The 24,273-nt window shown below is 42.6% G+C and overlaps 1 protein-coding gene across 2 annotated transcripts in view; it reads right to left on the reverse strand.

The window, feature by feature from the left end:
- The window catches only part of IGF2BP1 (insulin like growth factor 2 mRNA binding protein 1), a 48,200-nt gene extending 34,415 nt beyond the window's left edge, over positions 1 to 13,785 (reverse strand). For both annotated transcript variants that reach the window (XM_061391468.1, XM_061391467.1), the window contains exons 1-2: positions 12,074 to 13,785; positions 10,856 to 10,916 (exon numbers count right to left, since the gene is read on the reverse strand). In XM_061391468.1, the coding sequence (XP_061247452.1) occupies positions 10,856 to 10,916; positions 12,074 to 12,248 (236 nt within the window). In that variant the 5' untranslated portion in view covers positions 12,249 to 13,785. The remainder of the gene's footprint in view (positions 1 to 10,855; positions 10,917 to 12,073) is intronic.
- Positions 13,786 to 24,273: the final 10,488 nt, after the last annotated feature.

Here is a 24,273-nt window from a genome sequence, read left to right on the forward strand (position 1 = left end):
CCCCAGCCTCCCATTTTCCCCAGGTTTGAACCTAAACAAAAGGAAAAGGCAAAGAAAAAAAAAATTAGCCCAAAGCTCCAGTCCTGGCACCTCCAAGAATGCCAAAGGATGGAAGCTCTTAGAACTCAAAATACATACGTACCCAGTTTATTTTCCGGGTTTAGGAGATGGGTAGGTTTCAGATGGCAGGAGGCCCAAGAAAATATTGACCCCAGATCCCACAGTGTACCCACATCTGGCCAAAGGGCAAGCTGAGATAGACATCTGAATCCTAAACCACTCAAGTCCTTCTCCAATTCATTCAATTCCCTTTCTGTAGGTTTTTCATTACGAGAAGAATTCCCATTTCCTATCACAGCTGCCCAGACACAGGGAGAACATTCTTAGTTTTCTTCAACCAGTCAAGATTGCCTGAAAATCCCAGTGATGAGAAGAAAATACAATGCAAAGCAAGTATAAAGCATCTACAGAGTCAGGAGGCTCAGAACACGGGAAAAATTAATGTCAGGCATGTTTTTTTTTTTTTGCTAACCTTATGCTCTCCCCCCCAAAAAACATTCAACTTCTCTTAAAGGATCAGCTGCTCCGACCTTCTAAGAGAGCTCAGCCTTGAAGGTACAAAGGTCTGAGTTTGAATCCCAGCACTCCTTATTCAAGGTATAACCTTGACTAAGCTACCATAACCACTCAGAGGTTCAGCTTCTTCTGTGGAATGAAGACTAATGCCTGCAGGGTTCTTAGTAGGAACAATGCCTATCTGAGTAGGGACTCAATAAATGCTTATCATTGCAAAAGGCACTCATCTTTTGACCTACAGCACAAAGAAGATGCTCAATAGGGGAAATAACAGTGACACATTCGGTATCTACCTGGAGGGGGGCTCTGCTCTCCCCACTAGGATACCACCACTCTCTTCCAGAAGAGTTATCACCCCACAAACATCTCGCTGCCTGCCCACAGTTTTCTCCCAAATCCATTCCTATTTTTTCTGCCCATCCTTCGAAACACAGCTTACACTCACTCAAAGCCTACCTCCTGCTAGTTCCTGAGGTTGAGTGCCTCCCATTGCAGTCTCTTGGCTTCTGTGGTCCCACAGCTTTTCTTGGATCTAAAGTGAAAATGCTGGGGGGCAGGAATGTTATCTTGCACCTTTTTTGTGCAGCTCCTTCTCCCTATGTCTCCATTCCCTGCCCTGAAAAAGACCAAATAATGCTAGATAAAAACCAATGAATAATCAAATGTTTAATTCAGGAGAAGGGTCAGGCAAAGACTCCCATTTTATATAAAATGGGGAGGCAAACACCATGTAAGAAAATCAAAACCGATGATGCAAATACGGCTGAGGGAGGTAGGAATGGGGTGTTACTGTTTATGGGGTACAGAGTTTCAATCTTGCAAGATAAAAGGATTTCTAGAGATAAGTAGAGAGGATGGCTGCACACCAATGTGAATATTCTTAGTACACCTGAACTGTATACTTAAAAATGGTCAATTTTATGCTCTCTATATTTTACTTCATAAAATTGTTTTAATTATTGCTTAATTTTAATTTTTAATATAAAATTTATTTTTTAAATTTAAAATTAATTTTTTTACTATGCCACACAGCTTATCCAAAAAAAAAAAAAACCACAAGGATAGAGGAGGAAACCTAAAAGCTTCAGGAGAAAAATGATCTGATAAAGTGTATTTCCTTCCATCTCCACACTAAAGACTAAAGTCTGTCTTTGTATTACATCTTGTTCTTTGTATTTCTGGTACCTGGCAGAGGGCATGTCAATAGCAGACTCTAAACAGATAAAAATAAGTGCATGCATGGATACATGCATGAATAGAGGTATCAAGCTTTGGAGCAATATGCAAACTATCAGATGTCTAGTTAAATATTTTCTTACGTGATTTAGTTGTAAATATGTAATTTTTAAAATTATACCCCACTTCAACCCCTAAAATGGATGATGACTAAGTGGCAAGACCCCCACACACTCAGACTAAAGTGGCTGACTGTGTGGTGTTTTAGAGGAGAAGAGAAGAACTTGGGCCTGGACAGGCATTATTCTTCTTCTAGTTAGAAGTTCAGGGAATTCCCTAGGGGTCAGGTGGTTAAGACTCTACACTTTCAATGTACAGGGCAGGTGTTCCATCCCCGGTTAAGGAACTAAGATCCCACACACCATGGGGCACCGCCAAAAAAAAAGAAGTTTAAAGGGAACTACCCAAGATGGTCAGGGGCAAGGGTGGGAAAGTAAAATAAAGATGATCTGAGAGATCTGTGAGGTTGTGAGGTTTGTGAAATCATTTTATTCCCCCTCCTGCCTCCCACAGCTTATTCTGGACTTAAATCATTCCAGCCTATTCTAAAAAGTCAGCAGAAGCAGCTTTGAATCAAATGGTAATAAACATTGGGAGGAAACCCCTCTATATAAAATGAAACTTCAGCCAGCTAGATTTTCCCTTCTTCCACATTAAATAAAAGGTTGCCGGAGTGGACACTCCAGAAAAGAAGTGAAAAAGATTATTCTTCTGAACCCTACTGTCTCCCCAGCCAACATCTTATTTACATCCAGTCCTCGCTCAGAACAAACTGGCTGCAGCCACCAACAGCCACGTCTGTAAAGGATCGTCTTTGCCCTTTAATTTAGGGTTCCGTCTCCAAATCCTGCCAAGGCAACTGCTCTCTATTACAGTTGGACCTCTCCTCCCAAGCAACTTAGAGACCTGGAGGAGGAAGTGGCATAAATGTCTAATTCTGAATAGATAGCCCCAACAAGTTTACTCCACCCAACAGCCCCCACTTTAGTTCCTGTCTCCCCTCATTTTCTCCTCCTCAAGAGTACCTCATGGAAAGTTGACAAGCCCCAAGCAATCCCAAATGCCACTCCAGAAAAGAGGCAATACACATCATTCCACATAAACTAATTGTAAAACCCTTTATAGTAACTGATTAAAGTCACAAGCCTGTTAAATGGTCAAAAACCACATCCGGGTTGAAAGCCCTACCCCTCTCCACCCCACTAAGAGAAGAGTCAATCCTCACTCTCTGCACAGAGATGTGGAAAGGGACTCTAAGTCTGTGGGTAGGTATGTTTGTACCTTTTGAGCACAAAGGGCTGAAGAAAGGAAATGGACATGAAGGTGGGTCCAGAGTACACCTTTGGAGACTATTTCCAGACCAGGGAAACAGACTGAGACCACCACGGCTTTGCCATCTAAGAGGGCACAGGGAGGGGAGCCATGGATGCAGTCACTACCTCTGAATCCAAGGGACCCCAACTCCTGAATGCCTACTTTCTTAGCTTAAGAGGAGAACTTCAAGACAAACATGCCCATCTCCTACCAGGTAGAGGAAGCTGCTTATTTCTTCCTTCCTCAGACCTTCTAGAGGACTTAAGAGTCCCCTTCACCCGGAATTCTCACAGCACCTACCTCATCTGCAGAATTAGGGGAACTCTCCTCTCATCAGTTTCCCTACCCTACAAGCACCTTTGACAGTATTACCAGAGTGAAATTTCAGTGAGGAACCTGGTCCAGGCTGAGAGCATCAACAATGGAAAATATGCTCTATTCTCCTAAAAGGATGGTTAAGAGACAATGGCAGGGCCCATATCTAGGGGTTCTTGGCAGTTGCCCTGATGAGCTTCATCTCTATCTCCCAAAAGGTGGCCTTTCCTTTTAGCACACAGGTTATCAAAAGCATCCTACACACAAATCCCCTTCAATATACCTATCCATCATTGTTCCACATAAAATGCACACCATATTCACAGAAGTGGACTTGAACACCCTACCTACTGCCATAGGAAAACAGCCCAATGGTTACACCCAGTCCAAAGACAGGAGGCACAAGCCCATATGGAAAACAAAGAATAGGAATAGCTAATGTGTGGTAGCACCAGTTTACAATTAAGGTAATGGTGGCTCAAGGAGATTAATTAACTTTCCCAGTTTCCCAGTCACTGCCTGACTCTAAAACTCTTAGGAGGTCTCTGGAGACACCTGGAAAGGTGTCCACACTTCTGTAGGACTGAGTGAGGGACCTAGGAAAGGTCATGAGACTCTGACCTAATATTAGTGCTTCCTCTCTCCTTGAGCCTCAAGAATTCTGAAAATGATTCCTGTCCTCCCTGCTCCTGTTGCCAAAGAACTCAGACTCCATAAACAACCTTTACACAAAACAATCTTTTAAAAATTTCTAAATTCTCTCATTTCTCCTCTTAAAGATTCTAACTATATCCAATTAACTAAATTAAACCATCCAATCAAACTTCACTCAGACTTAACATTTTCCATCCCAAGTGGCCAAAACATCTGGATGAAAAACTAATTTTTTAACTGAAACTAACTCAAAATGAGTAAAAATGAAGCCTTCCTTAACCCACTGTTCCTAAGGAAATGCTAAAAGGATTGACTAACATCCACAAAACAGATATGCTGTAGAGGGAAAGAGAAAATGAAAAGGGATCCTTCACTTCTGTCTCCTCTCTAACAGGGATCTTCTCCACAACCTCCCACCTACACTATGGACAAAGTTCCCACCCATCCTGACCGATCCTGACCTTATATATGCCTTTAGCCACCAAAATGCCCCTTGTCTAATAAATCAGACTTATCCTTAGGGGTTATGAAAATATCTGGACAATCTAGTGAAAATTTTTTTTACTCTTCCAGTTATTTGCTCTGTATTTCACACAAAAGCAGTTTACTGGTGGCTCGCCATGCTCTCTGCCACACGACCAGAACATCAGATCCTGGAAGCCTGGACTTCTGCACTAGAACTGCTTTTCTGGTGGTGTTTGTTCTGTATACAGTTACATTTCAGCGTTTCGCAATCAAGTTTTCTCCAACTATATTAAAATGATGAGGTCCAGACCTACTCTTCTCCTGTGATTTACCCATAATCAACACACATCTTATTTCAGCAGTCTGCATTTAGGGTGAAAGCTTGTTCAAGCTTCTTCTTCCTTCACTCCACGCCTCTTTATTGCAAACCTACTGGCTGCAAAGGAGAAGCTGGTCTTAGAAAGCTGACTCTGCTTGTTCAATACTAGGATGACCCCTTGGACCTGCTAAAAAGTACAGAGCCCCCTGTGAACAAACTCCAGGTTCTTCTACTAGAACGCAGTTAACAAACCAAGGACTGGACATCTCCCTGTTAGTGCTGCTATCACAGGCGCCCTCCTGGATGATTGTTTTCCAGCCAAATCAAATCAATTACCAAAAAAGCTTACATTTCGATCCCACGTTTTTTCAAGGACAGACCTTTTATTTCTTTTGACAGACATTTTAAAAGGTATGGACTGGACACAAGTGGAAATGGTATGCAAATCTGATATTAACATGGAGTCAAACACTTGGTTGATCTCCACAGCCTCACCAGTGGCCAACTGAAAGACCTGTTGTCAATCACTTACAACTAAATAAAACCCATGGTAAATCCTCTGGTTACTATTACTCCCTTTGTTATTGTTTCAGTCAGCCTTTGGGAGGTGGGGACACACAGTCCATCTACTAAAGAGTAAATATTATCCCACTCTGTTAACTCTTCAAGGTTCTATGCCCCATGGCTAAGGGCCTCAGGTCTATGGGACAGGGCAGCAACTAGAGGCACTTCCATTTTCTCTCCACCTCTCTCATCCTTTTTCCCCTGACTCGCTCTTTTCCTGTCTCCTCTGCCTCTTCACTCCACATTCACCCACCAGCCTTTAGCTTTTGCCTTAGAATGGAAAGGTCTTGAGACAGCGCGGGCGCTGGAAGGTCTGCACCATGGGGCCTGAGACCTCTCCCCGTGTGGAAGCCCGGGTAAGCCGCCGCGAGGTTTGGGATCTGGGGGCTCCCAGGACCAAGACGAGGCTGTGGGCCGACGACTCGCAGCCAGGGGTCTCAGGGACCCTGGGAAAGGAAGCCCTCCTCGGAGACCCAGGCCTGCGTCTGTTCCCGGGCAGGGGCTGGCTCACAGGCAGGCGGGGGCCCCTGCGCGGAGCGGGCAGAGATTGCGAGGCCGGGGCTGGGCTGGGGCTGCGGCGGGCGGGGAAGGGTTAGGGCAGCGGGGCCGGCGCGGGCTCTCCAGGAAGCGCCTCCAGCGCCGCCTCGACTTTCTCTGCTTTTTGAAAAAGCGAAGGGAAGGCAGGCAACTCCGAAAGCAAAAATCGCCTTGCCCTGGGCTGAATCTAACACCGTCTTCTAAACCTGGTGCCTGAGAGCCCCTCTCCCGTCGGTCGCTGTGCGCCTCCGGCCGCTCCTCTTTAAAAGGGAAGCGGGCAATCCACCCCAACCCCCATCTCTCTTTCTTTTTTTTCCCCGTCTGGAATTTCCAACCCAGGACTAACTCGTCTGATTTTTCCAGTCTCCCCTGCTGCTTTTTTCCTCCCCTTTTCTCTCCCAAACACTCCCATCCCAAAATCTAAGCTGCACTTTCTGGAAGGCATTAGCCACATTTTAAGAATCTTTTAAGAGGATGGGGAGCGAACAAGAGGGAATTTAAATTCTAACAGTTGGCAAAATGTCTGTTCTTCAAACGCCTTTGCTTCATACATTTATTCTAATGACAACATGACCAACACCAACACCACCCCCCCACACACACACACAAATCAACACACGTATAACCAGTCTATATCTCTTCATCACAAAAACCCTTAAACGTCTACAAATAGCACTTAGGTCTCCTTCTTTTCACTTTAAACCAGATCTGGAAAAAAAAAATTAGTTTAAAAATTTTATACTCACAAGCCTATCTCAATGGTATCTTTGTCAACTGACTTGTTACACATTATAGAATAAATAAGCTCAAAAAAACGAGGCTTAAAAGTACTCAAACACATAAAGTATGATTCAAATGACATATATTAAGGTAATTTTAAAAGATTAGACGCTCTGAAGCTTTGAATTAAGATTCTTCCAATGGTTAACGTAACAATGTTTTGCTCTTGTTCCAGCAAAGTCTATGCCATTACAATTTTACATTTGGAGCAGTTAACTATACTTTGAATAAATCAGTGATGGGAATTACAATTCTTCCACCTCTTTACGCAAAAGTTCTCCATCTGGGAAACCATTAAAATTTCATCTACTTTGGGTTAGAAAGCCAAGGGTTCTGGAAACCTACAGCTCTTCCAAAGGACAGTCTTATACCACTGTCTTTAGGAAAGTCATTTTCAAATACCGAGCACTAAACGCTAAGTTAAGGATTTCTCTAGCAGTGAAAAAAATTAATTTGCAAACATTTACTTTCTAGGTGACAATTAAAATGCAAAGAGTGAATTGCTTTCCACCTTTCCTCCAAACAGTGCAGAAAAATTAAGAATCAACTGATTTTTTTCAACTTATTTAAAACTCAAAAAAACTGCTATTAGTTAAGAAAACCTTTTTACTAAAAGTGTCAAACTATTTCTACTTTCAACTTACTTGTTGAAGACCTGGTCAAATGTACCTTTCAGCTATAACCACTATGGCAAAAGTGCGTGCAAATACTCCCAACGCTAGTACTTTTCCTCCTTTGAAGTTATTTTTCTTTTTAAGACATTCCCTTGTTTCTCTTATAATTCATTTCAGCCCATAAGAACAATTTTCCTTAAAGGCAAACCCATTCCTGAAGGCAAAATTTTTGTCTGTTTTGAATACATTCAGTGATCCAATTATTTCTTCAGCATCTCCACAAATCACTTAAAAATATTTGTTGCCATTTACAAGCCATCCCTTTACAGAGATTTTTAAAGCAACCAACTTTTAAAAATTAAACTGTAAAATCAGAATAAAGTTTGAATACATACTCTTCTGAGAGTTCTCACACTTCATTTGGCTGGAAGACCATTTTTTGTGTGTTTTTTGGTAGTTAGAAATATAAGGGAAAGTATTCAATTAGCCCACCTCATTTTAAGTCAGAAAAAACAACACTAACCTGCCTAATAAAATCAAAGTCTTCATCTTGAACACATTTCACCTATAGAAATGGAGTACATCTTTTCTTTTTTTTTCCTTAACAACACCTTTTATTTTGATGACACCAGTTGACAGGAGGTATGCTATCTTTAGGCCACATTCCTCTAGAAAAAGTCACACACAGTGGTCAATTAAACAAAAATTTAATTCCCTTAAAAAATTAAGGAATTTTCTTCCAAAATACCCAAGTCTCATTAGGATGATACCCTTTTACCTTCACTACTCAAGTGTCTCAAATTTAAAAATAAATAAATACAAATGCTTTCCACAATTGTTTCTAAAATGCTTTTGCTTTCCCTCCTTTGTCTTAACACTTGGCAGTAAATTTATATAAATTCTCAACAATAAGCTGAAACTCTTGACTAAAATTCCAACACTGACTTAGAGGTCATTTGGAAAGGTGATCTCAAGAGAAATTTAATGCCATTCATCTAAAAAATTCAATTTAATGTTTTCAGTTTAAATGTATAGCGTTCATTCTCTTGAGTTCTTAAAAAGGAACAAACTGTATTTATCAAATAGATACAAGATTAAAACAAAATATATTAACACTTCAAAATCAGTTACTCAGAGGGAACTGCTAAAAAATATTGTATCTTTTGCTTGCTAAACCCCACCCTCTAAAAACAAAAACAAAACAAAACCAAAAAAACCCCAGTAACTAGGTTGGGAGGTTTTTATGAATCTCTTGGAAATCTTTAAAGCCATAGTTCATTTGGAACTGAGTACATCAAGAAGAGTTTTCCTCTATTTTTAAACTGTGAAAACAATATATATATACACACACACAAACACACACACACCCCATATATATATATATGCACCATTGTTCATTTTGCTTAAAATACATTCCGTCATAGTTAATTAACTAGTTCCTGTCCTATACATCCACAAAACTAAAAAAGCCAGGAACAAACCAACTGAAGAAATAACTTTTCAGACAGACTGAAAACACATACCACAACATGCCTCCTCAAAGAACACAAAATGATAGAGCAAACCGACTTCAGGAAAACAAACCTTTTTTTAAATCCTAAAACTTCAAAAATTGATTCATTCTAGAAAAATGAAGTGCCTTACCACCACTCAGAGGAACAAAACACAACTGACTCAATGTTTGTGCTCAAAAATTGTTTCAGGAAGGGGGGAGAACACACAAAACTTTGAATATGGGTGTGGAAAGAAGATTTTGTACCCAGTCCTCACAAACCCCACCCTTTTCCAACTCAAAGAAGCCCTCAGTAATACATTTTGGAGGGAACAAGAAGCAGCCTAAAAATGGCTTTAAAGCAAGCAGATGGCTTAGGAGAAAAGATCCATAAAATACAGAGCACCATGAAAATTAAAATATAAATGTTTGGGGTTCCATTTCATCACATTTTGCTATTTTTCTTGCTTTTCACTTCATTCCCTTTAAAATTTAAACCATCCTTTAAAGCAAAAGGAAAAATTCCACATATTTCAGAATTCCAGTTATTCTGGTTATTTCCCATCAACAAGTTTCAAACACTCAGCTTTCAGTTCAAAAATCCACTATCTTCTCAGTAAATCTACTGATGTCAATGTACATACTTCTCTTAATCCCATCTCCAGGAAATACTTCCAAATAATAAATAACACTTCTTTTTCTTTCTTCTGATTTTATTGCCTCTTTATTCCTTAACCCTAATTGCCTTTCCAATAACAGAGTATTTCAAGCACTGGAGATTAAATCACAAGTTCTATAAACATAGTTACAAGTCATATTGATCATCTATAGATACAATAGTTCCATGTTACTTAAATATCTCAAGCTAAAGCACTGAACAGATTTTTCTCACATTAAACTTTGTAGATCCTCTTAACTGCCTTCAAAAAAGCACAGTCACCCACCTCCACCCTCCCACCCAGAAAAAGCCAGGGACTATCCTGAAATGCAGCAAGTTTCCAGTTGAAATGACGGGGGGAAAAGATCAAAGATTTACTGGGGACTGCAACACGAGAGAAAATTCTGCACTGTCAACACGTTTAAAGTGAGGTTTGCAGAAAGACTCTGCCCTTATACTTCCCAGCCAGAGTTCAGTGAAAGATATGAACCATGAATCAGTTTGGGGGATAACATGACAGACGTACCCCCTTTGCTAAAGAGAGAACAGGAAGGTACTGGAACAGTCTCTTTCTTACACACTTATACACACACACACCCATTCATCCAGGGAGTTCTAGACCCTCCAAAGAGCCCCAGCTCACAGCCTGAACACAAAGCTCTCACCCCAGATGGTCCCCTTGTAACAATGGACTGAAGGAGTGGGGGTGGGGGGCTCAGAAAGGATAGTACAGCCAAAGCGTATTTGCAAAATCCAGTTGGAAGGGGAGGACTAGGTCTGAGGGGAGGGACTAGAGATAGGGGTCTGTGAAAAAAAAATTATGCCTTTGCCTGTTGCAGAAATATAAAGCACAAGCATAGAATTCTTTAGGGGCCAGGAACTCATTCCACTTCCCTTAGGAAGTCAAAGGGGACCCCTCTCCCAATTCACTTAAAAATTATGGTGAGAAGGGTGGAAAAAACAGGCCTGCTAAAAAGTTGCTGAATGGCCATGAGTCTAAACTCTTTTTAAAAGATTTTTAGCTTCCCTACAAAAATAGCCCCACACACCCGAACAAACTCCACAAGGTTTCTCCCCCATTGATCTTTTCCCCCTTTACTTCTCCAAGTAACATCTCCTAGTCCACCCCAGCCCCAGCTTTTTTTTTTTTACAAGCTGTAAACCACCCATTACAAGATCTTAGCCAATCTTCCCTCCCTGCCCCCAACATCCGGAGTTGGGGGTGGGAAGGCCAGTAAAGGGTTTCTTCCCCTGGAGACAGGATGGACCCCTAAACACAGCCTCTCAGCATCCCCAGGCTGACCCCTCCCCAGAGAAGAGCTCATTCCTACCTTTGTTTTTTGGGGACGGAGTGTTCAATCTCTAGGCGTTTTCCTTGCAGCTCCACTTTCCCTACAGATTAAATTGAAAAAGACAATATGAGGGCTTGGACAGGGGGTAGGGGGCGGGAAAAGGAAGGAGAAAGACACTAGGGTGATTCAGGGGTTACTGGGATTTGAGATTTTCCTAGGAATCCAGGTAGTGGGTTCCGCAGCCGGATGTGAGAAGGTCGCTGGAGGAATGGTGGACTCTATAAATTCATTATCGTGTTTTCTGAATTTGTGTTTTGTTCTCTCATTGAAGCTAGCTGAGTAGTGGACGGCTCTGGGAGCCGGATTTGGGAGAGATGCGAGGGCGTCCGTGTGGGCCGGCTACCTTTACAGCTCCCAGATGTGGGGAGAGGGGGCCGAGAAAGGGCTCCCCGTTTCTCCTAAAGTGTGTGGCGGGGGGTGGGGAGATGGGGTGCAGAATGAAACTTTATTTTCCTGCCTAGCCAGGGAGAAGGGCTTCGGGTGGCGGGGCGGTCACCTGTCGGGACCGGCCCGGAGGCGAGGCCTGGGGGAGCGGAGCGGGGCCCCGCGGGAGGGTCCCCGGCGGCCGCGGCGCGCGCCTCTCGGCCCAGCCTGGGTCTCGGGAAGCAGCATGGCGACCCGCCGCCGCCACCGCGCCACCCCGCTCACGCCCCACTTTCAAATCAAAATGGCTCAAGCCCCGGGCCCTGGGCGGGAGGCGGGACCCCGCTACTCTCAGGTCGAGCCCGAAAGCTGCAGTCCCCACGGAAACCCTGGAGATCAGGAGCCGAGCGAGGACCCTTCCCCGCCCGGAAAGGCCTAGGGCGGAGGAAGGGGAGGGAGTGCTGGGGCGGGCGGGGGCGGGGGGGCGGTGTCCAGCCTCGGACACCGAGGGCCTGACTTAGAAGGACGCCCACGCGGGGGTCGTCTTGGTGGCGAGTCCCCCCTCCCCTCCTGCCAACGGGGGCTCCCGCCCCGTCGGTGGAGGGGTAAGGGGATCACCTTACTAAAACCTCCAGCTCTTCATCTCGGGCTGGGAGGGACCGGCGAGGGGTCAAAGGGGGAACCGAGAGGGCGTCGGAGGAGGTGGGTGGAAGTCGGTACCCAGGCCAAGCCCCGCAGGCCGGGAGCAAAGAGGAGTTGGCGGGCAGGGGAAGAGGAGGAGCAGGTCCCCGTTGTTCAGGCGGTGCTTTCTCCGGGGAGGGGGTGGACTCTTACCCGAGAAAGTTTCGATGGCCTTCATCGCCCAGTGCTCGTCGGGGCAGTCCACGAAGGCATAGCCGGATTTGACCAAGAACTGGCCGCTGTAGGAGATCTTGTGCTCCGCAAACACTTTCTCCAAGTCCGCAGGGGTCACGCTCTCGTTGAGATTGCCGATGTACAGCTTGTTCATGGTGGCGGTCTCGGGCAGGACGCGGTCCCGGGCAAGGCCGAGCGGACGGGCGCGGGCGGCGAGCCTCCTAGGCCGAGGCGGGAGGCGGCGGCAGCAGACACAAACTTTCTTTGCACCCCACCCCTCAAGTTGTCCGGAGCCGGGGCGGGGAGGGCGGCCGGAGGGCGCGCAGAGGTCGCGGGAGAGTTCGGGGAGGCCCGGGAGAAGTGCCCGCGGCGCGCTGGGAGGCGGACGACGCGGCGCGGCTCCTTCCCTTCTGTCCGAAACCCCTCCGAGCGGGCTGGTGTGTCACGTTTCTCCGCGGCCGCCCTGGCGCCGCCTCTAAATAAAATCGACTTGAAAAAAAATGGAGCGGAAAAAAAAAAAAAAAAGGCAAAGCCACGTGGTGAAAGCCCCCACCCACCCTGCAGGGGAAGACCCCCGACGCCTCAGGGCCCTTGGGCCCTCCAATCCAGCCCAGCCCACCAAACTCCCACCCGGGGGGGGGTGGGCTCTCAACTCACCCCCCGGGTAAGCTGGGTAGGAGGGGGCTGCTTTCGTGTAGCTCTACTTGCCCCCTCCCCCTTCCAAGAATCTGGCCCCTAGGGAGGCGCCCCGCCCCCCACACACACCCATCCCCCTACCCGGGCCCTAGCTGGGGGAGGGTGGTCCAGCCCAAAATCTCCCTCCTCGTACGACGTTGGGTAAAATGTGCGGTTATTTTTCATTCAAGTGGTCTGGGCTGGGGGGGAGTTTGCCCACCCTACCCCAGCTAACTGCTAGCGACTGACAGGCGGGGGACGGCCGAGAGAGACAAAGAGAACGAGGACTCTGGGGTCTTCAGGAGGGGGTCGCGCGAGCCGGTGATTTCAAAAGAAAGGCGCTTTTCCCCTAGATCTTTAATAAGTGTGTGTGCGGGGCGGGTGGGGTGGGGTGGGTGGTTCTCGGCCTCCCCTACCCCGGCTCTAGGAGACTCCCTCGCCTCGGGGAGTCCGGGACTGAGGGGCCCCGAGAGCGCGGGACTGGGAAGCTGGAAAACACGGGGGATCGCAGCTGGAAACCAGGGATCCGCAGAAAATCGTGTTTCGGGATTCCCTCGGGAGAAAGGATGGCTCACACTCGGGGTTCGGCTGTTGAACTCTAACGTCTCGGGGTCCTGGGGGAAAGCGCGGCTCCGGCCCAAGATGACCCCGAGAGAGAGGGAGGGGTGGAGAGAAGGAAGAGGAGTGGTCGCACGAGCGGACCCGGGCTAACCGAAGGGGGAGGTCTCAGGGAGGGAGTGACAGGGTGGAGATCCGAAGGATCCCCTTCTCGCTCCCAGATACGGGGGCAGACAGGTGGAGTCCCCTCCGCCCGTCCCTCTCGCGACAGCGACGGCAGCTTTCCCAGCTCCGGGTTCGGGTCTCGGAACTTTTCTAGGGTGCGGGATTTGGATCCTAGCTGGAAGGCGGGAGAAGGGCCGAGGGGCGGGGGGGGGGGGGGGGGCCGAGCGCTAAGCCCCGCCCACGTCCCCAGGTCAGGCCCGCGGGGGGAGGGGGTAATTTCCGCTCGGCGCTCGGGGAAGCGAGGGGCGGGAGCTCAGCTCGGAGGAGGGGGCGGCGGCGCCTTCCCCGCCCGCCTGGGGAGGGGGAAGCGGATCCGCCCTGGTCCCTTCCCTCGCCTTTGACCAACTCGTTCCGGATCCTCTGGCCCCGGGAGCCCGAGGGACGGACCCGACTGGGCGAGGGGCGACACGTGGGCGGTCGCACCCCGTCTCGGCGGTGGGGGAGGGGGCGGTTGGCCGCGCGTCTCGGAGTCCCGGGTGCGCGGCGCAGAGCCGGGCGTGCGGTCCACGCGCAGCCGGGATCCCAGGCCGAGGGGCGAGCGAGGCCAACGAGTTTCCAGCGGCGGGGGCTGGGACGGCGCCAGCGGGTGGTGGAGAACACGGCCCTGGGACCCTGGAGCCCCTTTACCCAGCGAACCAGGGCAAGAGGGGGGTGGACCCCCAGTAATGCCGGAGTCTCCCCGAACTGGGCGGAAGCTGGGGGTTTGCTCCTGGTTCTGCGAGAGGGAGAAATAATTTTGTCGGGGGCACGCATGCTGCGAGGGCAGGTGAGGAAGGGGGTCACTCTCCCTTTCCCGGTCCCCGACCCCATTGTCTCAGTCGCCGGCGGCCCGGGCCGACTCCGCAACACGTGTTAGCTGCACCGATATGAATGCCTTGGATTTTTTTTTTTTTTTCCTTGTTATTATTTGGTGTTTGCAGAGTCAGTGAGCCGGCTGCGACTTCGGCGCACCGCCCTTCTGGCAGACGATTTTCCACCGTTCAAAAGTCGGGAGTTAAAGGACCGCACGCTGCACCTTTGTCCCCCACCCCGTTTTCCCCGCGCACTGAAAAGAAATGGGGTGGGGGAGGGCTTCCAACTCGGTTTCTCCATCTCCACTACCTTCCAAACCCACCCTCCAAATCCGCGTTTTGTTCTTGCCAGCCACGTGTTTCTCGAATTTTTACTTCTGTGATTTTTTTTTTCCCATGGATCTACAGAAATCTGAATACTATAAGCCATCAGTTGCTGAGTAGACAAAAAATGTTTTCTATCCAAGAAGGTGGGCGATATCTGTATTCCACCCCCTAATTCCTCCGACCCTGTCTCTTTCAGACTCTTTAATACTTGGCTCTTGACATAAACAATTTTAAACAAACCAACGAGTTTCCACTGCCTGCCACATAGTAGGCATTCAATAAATAATCTCTCTTAAGTGAAAAGCAAGCTAATACAAGCTGTAGAGCGAAGAAAATTAAGAGGAAAATTAGGAGGCTAGGGGGGAAAAATTATCTTGTGGGTCTGTTGCCCGGGGACTCTTCTTGGTGCTGTGTGCTTACTTTTGAAAGGGCTAAAAGATGGTCTCAGAAAGGCTGTTGTGTTCCTTGGCCTTTCCCTAAATAGGAACCCAGCTTCCTGAAACCTTTTCTGTTACATTGGGGAACAAGGAAGAGGGTACTCGGCGGGGCATTCCAGGTCCCAGAAACCTTAAGTGCTGTTTCCCTCATTTAATTTAAATCTTCAGGAATTAATAGAAGCACCTCTCAGGTTTTCTCCCTGGGGAACATATCCACTACTCTATCTCTTTATTCCTAAAACAAAGGCCAGTTACACCCCACAAAAATCTCCATTCAACTCTCTAAATGCCTGTAAAATGCAGCCCACATTTTCCTATCCTAAATTCAAAGGGAAACAAATTTCAGTTAATAATTGAATATTATTCAGTTTGCTTTTAGCTTGATTTTTTCTATTTAAAAGAATAATAGAAGTGTAAAGGTTAGCTGAAATTACTCAGTTTTTCAGATGTTTTAAAATGACAAAGGAAAAAGTATAAATATATTAAACAAAAAATTTACCAAATGCTGATAAACTGATCAGTACTTTTTAAAAATCAGCTGTTTCACTGAATTCTAACCCTCCCCCACCCCCCACCACCAAGAGCTTCTGTGTGTAGTCAGAGGCTGCAAGAACACAAGGGAAAGGAGACAGCTGGGTGAGATGCAGACCTTTTTAGCCCCCCAAATCAGTTTTGCCTCAGTGACCTGGCTATTTTAGGCTGAGGTTGGGGGTACTGAATGATGTTGATTGGTGCTTCATCTTTTCCTCTGAGTGAGTCTAGCTCTAAAATTAACCTAAGAGAGGGGTTATTTCTTGTCAAGACTCACTCCCAGGTTAGGAATAGGGGTGGGAAGACTTGGGATGCCATCATTTGTCATCATTCTTTTTTTTGGCTTTTTTAAAAATTAAAGACAACTAGTAAACATTGTATTTGTTACATTTTTTTCCCTTACATCACTTCTGTGGGAAAATTTAATCTTCAGTGCAGAGTTAAATTTACTTTGTGAGAGTTTAAAAGAATAGCTGCAGGGTAAATTGTCTTGAGAATAATGATTTTTAAAAATATTACCATACTTTTTGTTCTCCTCCTCTTCCTCCTTTATTTTTCCTGAAGAAGTGTTTGGTCTAGTTACGTAATTCAGTTTTCTGAATTCAGAAACACTGAAACTTGACTCCATTTTAAAGATGGGGGTTCTGATCCATTTTCCTTCAGTGCAAACATACAAATACTTGGAGAGAGAAAAAAAATTTAAGAGGATAATACAGCTTAAAAAATTTTAATATAAAAATAATTAAATATAAAGTGAAAAAAATCAGCATTTCCACAAATTAATTTTAATATTTTTTCAGTTTTTTATTTGTAATAATTTTATATTTTTTATTTTGTCATCTTATTTGTATATCTTGATTTTTTTACTCACTCTTGTACCATAAGTATTTTCCTATGCTGCCCCAAGCTTTGATAATGACCATTTTTAGCCAAAATGTTATATTTAGCCCAATAGATGTGTTAATCATGAATCATTATTCTTAGGTATATAAGTTACATCAAATCTTTTACTTTTGTTAGTAGTGCTGACTAGGTATTTGAGGGCATATAACTTTTTCCTCTTTTAAATTAGCTCCTTTGGATAAATCCCCAGAATGTATACTGCATTTTAAATCTAAAAGTTATCAATGGCTTTCTATTTCAAAAACTTAACATGCTTTACAAAAAAGAGGACACAAATTGGAAAGCACTTAAAAGGAAAATACATTAAAATAGAATTTTTACAATTTTTGTTTTCTAATGAATCATAATCACTATTGAAATACACTTATGGTTTCTATGAAACACAGAAAAAGAAGACTGCACATTTCCTGACATTTGGCCACTTTGACTTCAAACTTTTTAAAGAATTTGTCTTTTGTTTGCTTGGTTTTTGTTTATTTTGTTGTTGTTTGCTTGTTTTTCATTGTTACTGTCTTGAGATATTTTATTTCTTCCTGCAACTTGAAGTTTTAGTGTGGTTCTTTTAAATGCCTACAAACTTTGAAAAAGTGTAAATTTGTCCCACTATTAAAGCACATTCAGCATTTTCTCCTGTCAATAAGGATAATTATATGATTAAGATAACTCACAAAATGTAAGAGAATTATAAGCAGAAAAGGAAATTTCCTCCTTCAAATTATTATTTAAGTGTTCAGTATTTAAAGCCTTGAAAAGAAATGTGTTTATTCCAGAGATAGAAGAGATTCATGGAGGGGGAAAAAAACTTTAAGAACAGTCATTTGTTTTTCTATGGGTCACACAATGTGTATGACAAAAACTGCTTAACTTTTGGTTTTGGCTCAGGTTTACAATGTAGAAACTTTTAGATAAGGGAGAGAATAATTTATTTAATTAACTTTTTAAAAAATAAATGCTTCCAAATTCAATTTGTTAGTCAATTAAACTTCACCACACTAACCCCTATTCACACATGTAAAAGAAATGGTGATAACATTCCTCAGATTACACAAGTTTTTTTTTTACAGCAAAATCATTTGGTTAAAAGACAATAAACAACTTTATTTAGTCATTATTTTGCACAAAATGTAAAATAGATAGTTGGTATGTTTGGGGCAAAATTGTACAACTGAATATAAGACAAGGAAATAAATGTTATTTTTTGAAGTAAATGTTATTTTCCCAAATAAATTATAACAAGCAACAAAAGTGAGGGAATGCATACATGGATATTATTTAAGTGGGAATAGTAATAAGACAATTTTTTACTTGAAAGCTACATGTCTTCTAAGTAAATGATTTTAAGTTACAACATTAAATTGAATGGAGTTAATTTGATTTTATCTGCATAACCTTTATGCTTTTCAAGACTAAAAGAATTTTTCTATCTGGAACTCAAACTATTTTTGTTTTCTTCATTAAAAGTTTACTTCTGATGATAAAATTAATTTACCTTACTCCAGTTTCTAGTTGGACCCTTTTTTTCAGGAGGTGTCTTGAATGTTTAAATGTTTCTGAGTGCTTAAAAGGGATACTTTTAAAAATATATTTAAGATGAAAAAATTAATACATATACTATTTCACTGATAGTTCATCAGCGAAATACTCATTAAAAACACTTCAATCTGTCTTTGTAAAACAAACTTTTTCTTTGTAAAAGAAAAAGGACCCAGCCTAATAGTACATTGTTGTTTTTTTTTTGTTTTTTTTTTTAAATGGTTGTTTAACTAAACTGAGACACAATTCTAAAAGTTATTTCAGTTTTCATGGGTTAACAGTCTAGAGTTTTGGTCCATCCACTCCTCCCATAAATACTAAAAGATTTTTAAGAATTTTTATTAGCACAACTTCCAGTTTTAAACATAACCTGAAAGTATTTGATGAGCATGTGTGTGATAAATGATTGAATACCTTTTATGAATTTCTTTTCATTTCTAAAATGTGCTTACAAAGTGTGTAGGAAACAAATACTAGAGTTGTTTCTAAATTGCTTTGAAATGAGGTTCAGGATCTCTATCTTCCTCTTCCTCCCCGCCCCTCCCCCCACCCCTCCTCTTTTTCTTCCCCCTCCTCTCCTTTTGTTCCTCCATTTTTCCTCCTACTCCCGACACTGCCAATTCCTTTCCTCCTCCCCCTTTACCTTTACCCTCTTTTCAGTTTTTCTTTTTTCTTTGTTACTTCTCTTCCCCCTTTTATTATTCTCTGAGTCTTATGCCCCTCAACCCATTCCTTTCCTCTTTTTAATCAGTACACCTATTCAAACTTTCTTTGCTTTTCTTCATTCCTTCCCGCTTCCTCTCCCACTATCATTGACGTGTCATTTAAACTGTTATTTCCAGTGAAGTGGAAGGACACAGAGATGCTTGAATTATTTTATACACCAAAATGGGAAACTTATTAAATTTTTGAGAACTCCAGGGTTATTCAGACCCCAGAGCTGCTTCACCCCTGTACCCCCAGTGTGTTTTGTCTGAACATTACCTAGACACTTTTCCTTCTTTGTATCATTTTCCTGTGTCTGTGTTGCTTATAACTAATTTGGTTATTAGCATTTTCTGCATCAAATCCTTGACAGCAAAGACTGTTACCCAGGGAGTGGGACACAGTGCTAACAGGTGTCTGACATATATATATACACAGATATATGTATATATAAAATAAGTGTCTTTTGATGCTACCTGAGAAGAAGATGAACTCAATGCAATCAGATAAAATGCTGTATTCAGCTTATAAGTGCATTTTCTTTCCTTCCTTCCTCCCTCTTTCCCTCCCTCCCTTCTTTCCTTCTTTTCATTTCCCTTACCTTCCCCTCCTCTTTTCTTTTTTAAATACAATACTCAACAATCATCAGTTGAAGTACAAATAAATGCAGCCATCCAAAAAAACTGATTCGCCTGCATCAAGAATAGCAACCAAATGGCATCTCTGGGCTTTTCACTCCCTAGTCTTGTGCCATGACAGTGCCCAATGCCCAATGTGGAGCATCCTCTTTCCATGTCTGGTCCAAAGAATAGTCTTGAAATTATTCTCAACTCAGAGTTTCAGGCAGTCATTGGCAACCAACAGAGCTGGCCAGTCTCTTTACTATCTTGATCTCCCTTGATGCCACACAACCAGCATGACAATCCCTATCTACATACACCTCCTGCCAAGATCCCTCTTTGGGTCTTTCCTCTGGAATGTAGGCAGCTCCCATTAACCATCATCCAAAGCAAAAATGTCATTCCAGGACAGCCCTCCCATCTTGATGATTCTCAGAATGTCTGGAATAGTCACCCAACAATAGCAGATGTTTATTAAACATTCTAGCTATCAGTACAGGCTTCCCACGTGGTGCAGTGGTAAAGAATCTGCTTACCAATGCAGGAGAACCCAAGAGATGCAGGTTCGATCCCTGGTTCAGGAAGGATCTCCTAGAGTAGGAAATTTCAACCCACTCTGGTATTCCTGCCTGAAAAATTCCATGGACAGAGGAGCCTGGCAGACTACAGTCCATGGGGTAGCAAAGAGTCAGACAGGTCTGAGCACAGACACACAGGTATCAGTACAGCCATAAACACTCAAGGAGAAGGCAAACATATTTGAATAGCAGGTTAAATAAGGAAAAAAATAAAGCCAGTTATGAAAATAGCAAAATGATTTGTTTGGTTTTTAATTTATACTCATTACTAGCAGGAATATAGGGAAATAGAACATTCCATGTAACTGGAGGAGAAGTTTAAAGCAACAAACACTTTTAAAAATTCATACCATTTGACTAAGAAATTGCACTTTGAGAACATTTCTACCAAAAGTCCAGTATATAGAGTGTTTTATTCAGCCTTAAAAAGAAGTGAATTTCTGATAACTGCTACAATATAGATGAACCTTAAAAACATTACACTAAGTAAAATAAGCCAGATACAACAGGACAAATATATGACTCCACTTACCTGAGATACCTAGAGTGAATTCAGAGACAGAAAGTACCAAGATTTGGGAGAAAAAGGTGGGGTGGGTAGTTGCTGTTTTGAGGGTACAGAATTTCAACTTAAGAGGACAGGAACGTTCTGGAAACAGTGCAATGATTGCACAACACTGTAAATGTACTTAATACCACTGAATCTTAAAATGGTTAAAATTATAAATTTTATGTTATATATATTTTACCGTGATTAACAAAGGCAAAAAAAGTAGATTCCCCAGTGGTCCAGTGGACTGGTGGTCCAGTCCAGTTAGGACTCTGCTTCCACTGCAAGGGGCATGGGTTCAATCTCTGGTTTGGAAACTAAGATCTCACATGCTGTGCAGGGCGCCGCTTCCCCCCAAAAAAATTTTTAAAGGCAAAAAACTTAATGAAAATTTCAAAAGGAAAAAAAAAAGATAATGAATAAGGATGTGTTATGTATCTGTCATATAAATGCTTTAAAACACAGAACTGTTCAAGTAACTTTATTAGTAAAATATTATGTAGTCATTAAAAATTATGTTCACACAAGGCCAGTGGGACTTGTTTGGAGGAACTGGAAGGATGCTGGAAACAGCAACTCTGCTCTTAAAGAATGTGTGCAAAGTCTCACATACTCTGAATCACGTTCTTGATTGGGGTGGTGATTTCCTGTGTCTATACATGTGTCAAAGCTTATCAAATTGTATACTTGACCTATATCTTATCTTTCCTACCATCCTTCACAGTAAACTGTCAAGAGTTCCAGATCAAGCCTGAACATACAATGTAGAGGGAGAACTGTGGTTTACATTGAGTTTAAAATTAAAGTTATAAATAGACTAAATTTTTAAATAAGAATTTGTGAAATTATTAAATTTGATCAGTTTTTCATTAAGTGATATGAAAATGAGATTCCATAGATCATCAATGATGACTGTGATTAGAGAGGCATAAACCTACTTCATGGTACTTTCTGCTTAGACAGCTCAAGAAACTGGCCACAGGAGTATGTTGTTTCCTTAACTAAGTACAGAAGAGGTAATATCATTTCAAAGTGTAACCTCAGTAATATTAGTTTTACTGCCAAAACAGATACTTTAGCATTTGTCATAGAGTTAAATTTGGGAAGATTGTTTGGAGTCAGTATTTTGTATAAAATTCCTTGAATACATAAGTCCTACAATTTTGAATTTTCTTCTTTATCTTATCTGAGTATACAAATTCTTAACTCAGTTACTAGCATAAATCTTATTAAAATAAAACTGCATTTGTGTTAAAACAAAAAAAAAATTATGTTTAGAGTTTAGAAAAACTTAGGGGAAGTTTACCCAAAAATGTATGTCGCAAAACAGTATTTGTGCTTATGTAGTCTGTATGATTGAAAATAAAAATTACATGTGCATAAAGGACTAGAAATTACCTTATAGAAACTCTTGTACATGGAGATCCAGAGACATGTACAAGAATATTTACATCAGCATTGTTTATAATAACAAAACCTAGAAACCCTACAAATGTTCACTGATAGGAGAATGGGTAAGTAAAACCAGGTATAGTTATGCAATGGAATACTAGTGAGCAATGACAATGAACGAATTTCAGCAATGTGTCATCATGGATGAATTTCATAATTTGATTTTAAAAAGAAAAACCAGAGACTGAGTAATATACACATTATGGTTCCATTTATCTAAGTTCAAAAAATATGCATAACTAAACAGTGTGTAGGGAGACTCAGGATACTTCAAAGATTGGGAATGGATGTCCTAGTTCTTAATCTAAGTCATGGCTTCGTAAGTATTTGTTTTATTATTGTTGAAACTCTATGTGTATAGTTTGCATTATTTTTGTTAAGTATAATTATTTCATAATAAAAATTAATGGAAATAATAAAGCTTGGAAAACTATTGTTAACAATGGTTTTTTCTTTCAGTTTTAATAAGCTATAGTTGATATACAGCATTGTATAAGTTTGTGTACAGTGTAATGAGTTGACAAGTATATCATGAAATGATTACAGTAAGTTTAGTGACCATCATCTTATATAGATACAAAATTAAAGAAGTAGAAATAAATAGTTTTTCCTTGTGATGAGAACTCAGGATGTACTCTCTTAATAACTGTCATATATAACATACAGAAGTGTTATATTAATCATTTTGTTCTGTACATTCCTAGTACTTATTTATCTGATAACTTGGAGTTGGTAGCTTTTGATCACCTTCATCCAGTTCCCCCTCCCCTCACCACCCCCATCTCTAGTAACCACAAATCTGATCTCTTTCTGTTTGTTTGTTTGAAGTAATGACCTACAACACTATGTTAGCTCCTGAGGCAGAACACAGTGATTTGATATTTCTATACATTTCAGTATTATCACCATTAACAATAACTCTTTGGTTTTAAGACTATTAGTGAATTTCCTTCTGTTCCCCCTCCTTGTTTCTCTCTCTCTCTCCCCACTGTCCATTTCTCTCTCTTTGCTATATTTTTCAGGGTTTCCCAACTATTACATTCTTGTAACAAACTTTTTTTAAAAGGTAAAATGGATATTTAAATTAATCATCCCAAAATATCTTTACAAGCCAAATCATGGATGTGGCTTGACTTTAGCTAAAGGTCTGATTAATTATACATGTATTCATAATAAACTGAGATGGTCTGTGCTGAAACTTAGGACCAGCTGGTGAATAATAGGAAGCAAGCACCCAGATTCACACCTGCCCAGTCTATCCTAGGTCTTGCAGATGCATTTCATTGGCATCACTGGAAACCCATAGGGTGAAGCTTATTTCTTTCTCATTAGTTTGGGAGTTTCTTGCTGAGGGATCATGTCCTTCAATACATTGGAAACCGCATGGCAGGATCCATGTTGTTTCCTTTCTCTGAGTGGCTTCATTATTTTTACCACCTAAGATCTCCTTTATTATTTCCCTATAAGCCCAATATTCTGAAAACCATTGCTTATCAAAAAATTCCATTGATCAAGTGAGAAATTCCCTATGGTTTAGCAGCAAAGAATCTGCCTGCAATGCAGGAGGCATAAGAGACATGGGTTCAATCCCCAGGTTGGGAAGATCCCCAGGAGAAAGAAATGGCAACCCACTCGTTTTCTTTCCTGGAAAAGTCCATGGACAGAGGAGTCTGGCGGGACTATAGTCCACGGGGTCACAAAGAGTCAGACACGACTGAACATGCTTGCATATATAAGCCCAACATTTTTCAAAATGTTGCCTTAACAAAAAATTCCATTGATCAAGTAATAACAAATGAGTGGCTAAGCCTTGATGCTGGGAAAGATTGAGGGCATGAGGAGAAGGGGGCAACAGAGGATGAGATGGTTGGATGGCATCATCAACTCAATGGTCAAGTTGTAGCAAACTCCAGAAGATAGTGAAGGATCGGGAAGCCTGGCATGCTGCAGTCCACAAGGTTGTAAAGAGCTGCACACAACTGAGCGAATAAACAACAAAGCAGAGCTTCTACACAAGTGGCAAGAGGTTACACTATTTCCACCAAAAGCAGAGGGACTTGACATTGGAATTTACCCATACAGCTGTGCCTAAATAATTTGTATTTGATGTCTGGTGTGCGTGCATGCTTAGTCGCTCAGTCAGGTCTGACTCTTCGCAACCTTTTGAACTGTAGCCTGCAAGGCTCCTCTGTCCTTGGGATTTTTCAGGCAAGAATACTGGAATGGTTGCCATTTCCTCCTCCAGAGGATCTTCCTGACCCAGGGTTTGAACCTGTGTCTCCTGTGTCTCCTGC

The sequence above is a fragment of the Bos javanicus genome, chromosome 19 (genome assembly GCF_032452875.1).
Source record: "Bos javanicus breed banteng chromosome 19, ARS-OSU_banteng_1.0, whole genome shotgun sequence".
NCBI classification, from domain to species: Eukaryota; Metazoa; Chordata; class Mammalia; order Artiodactyla; family Bovidae; genus Bos; species Bos javanicus.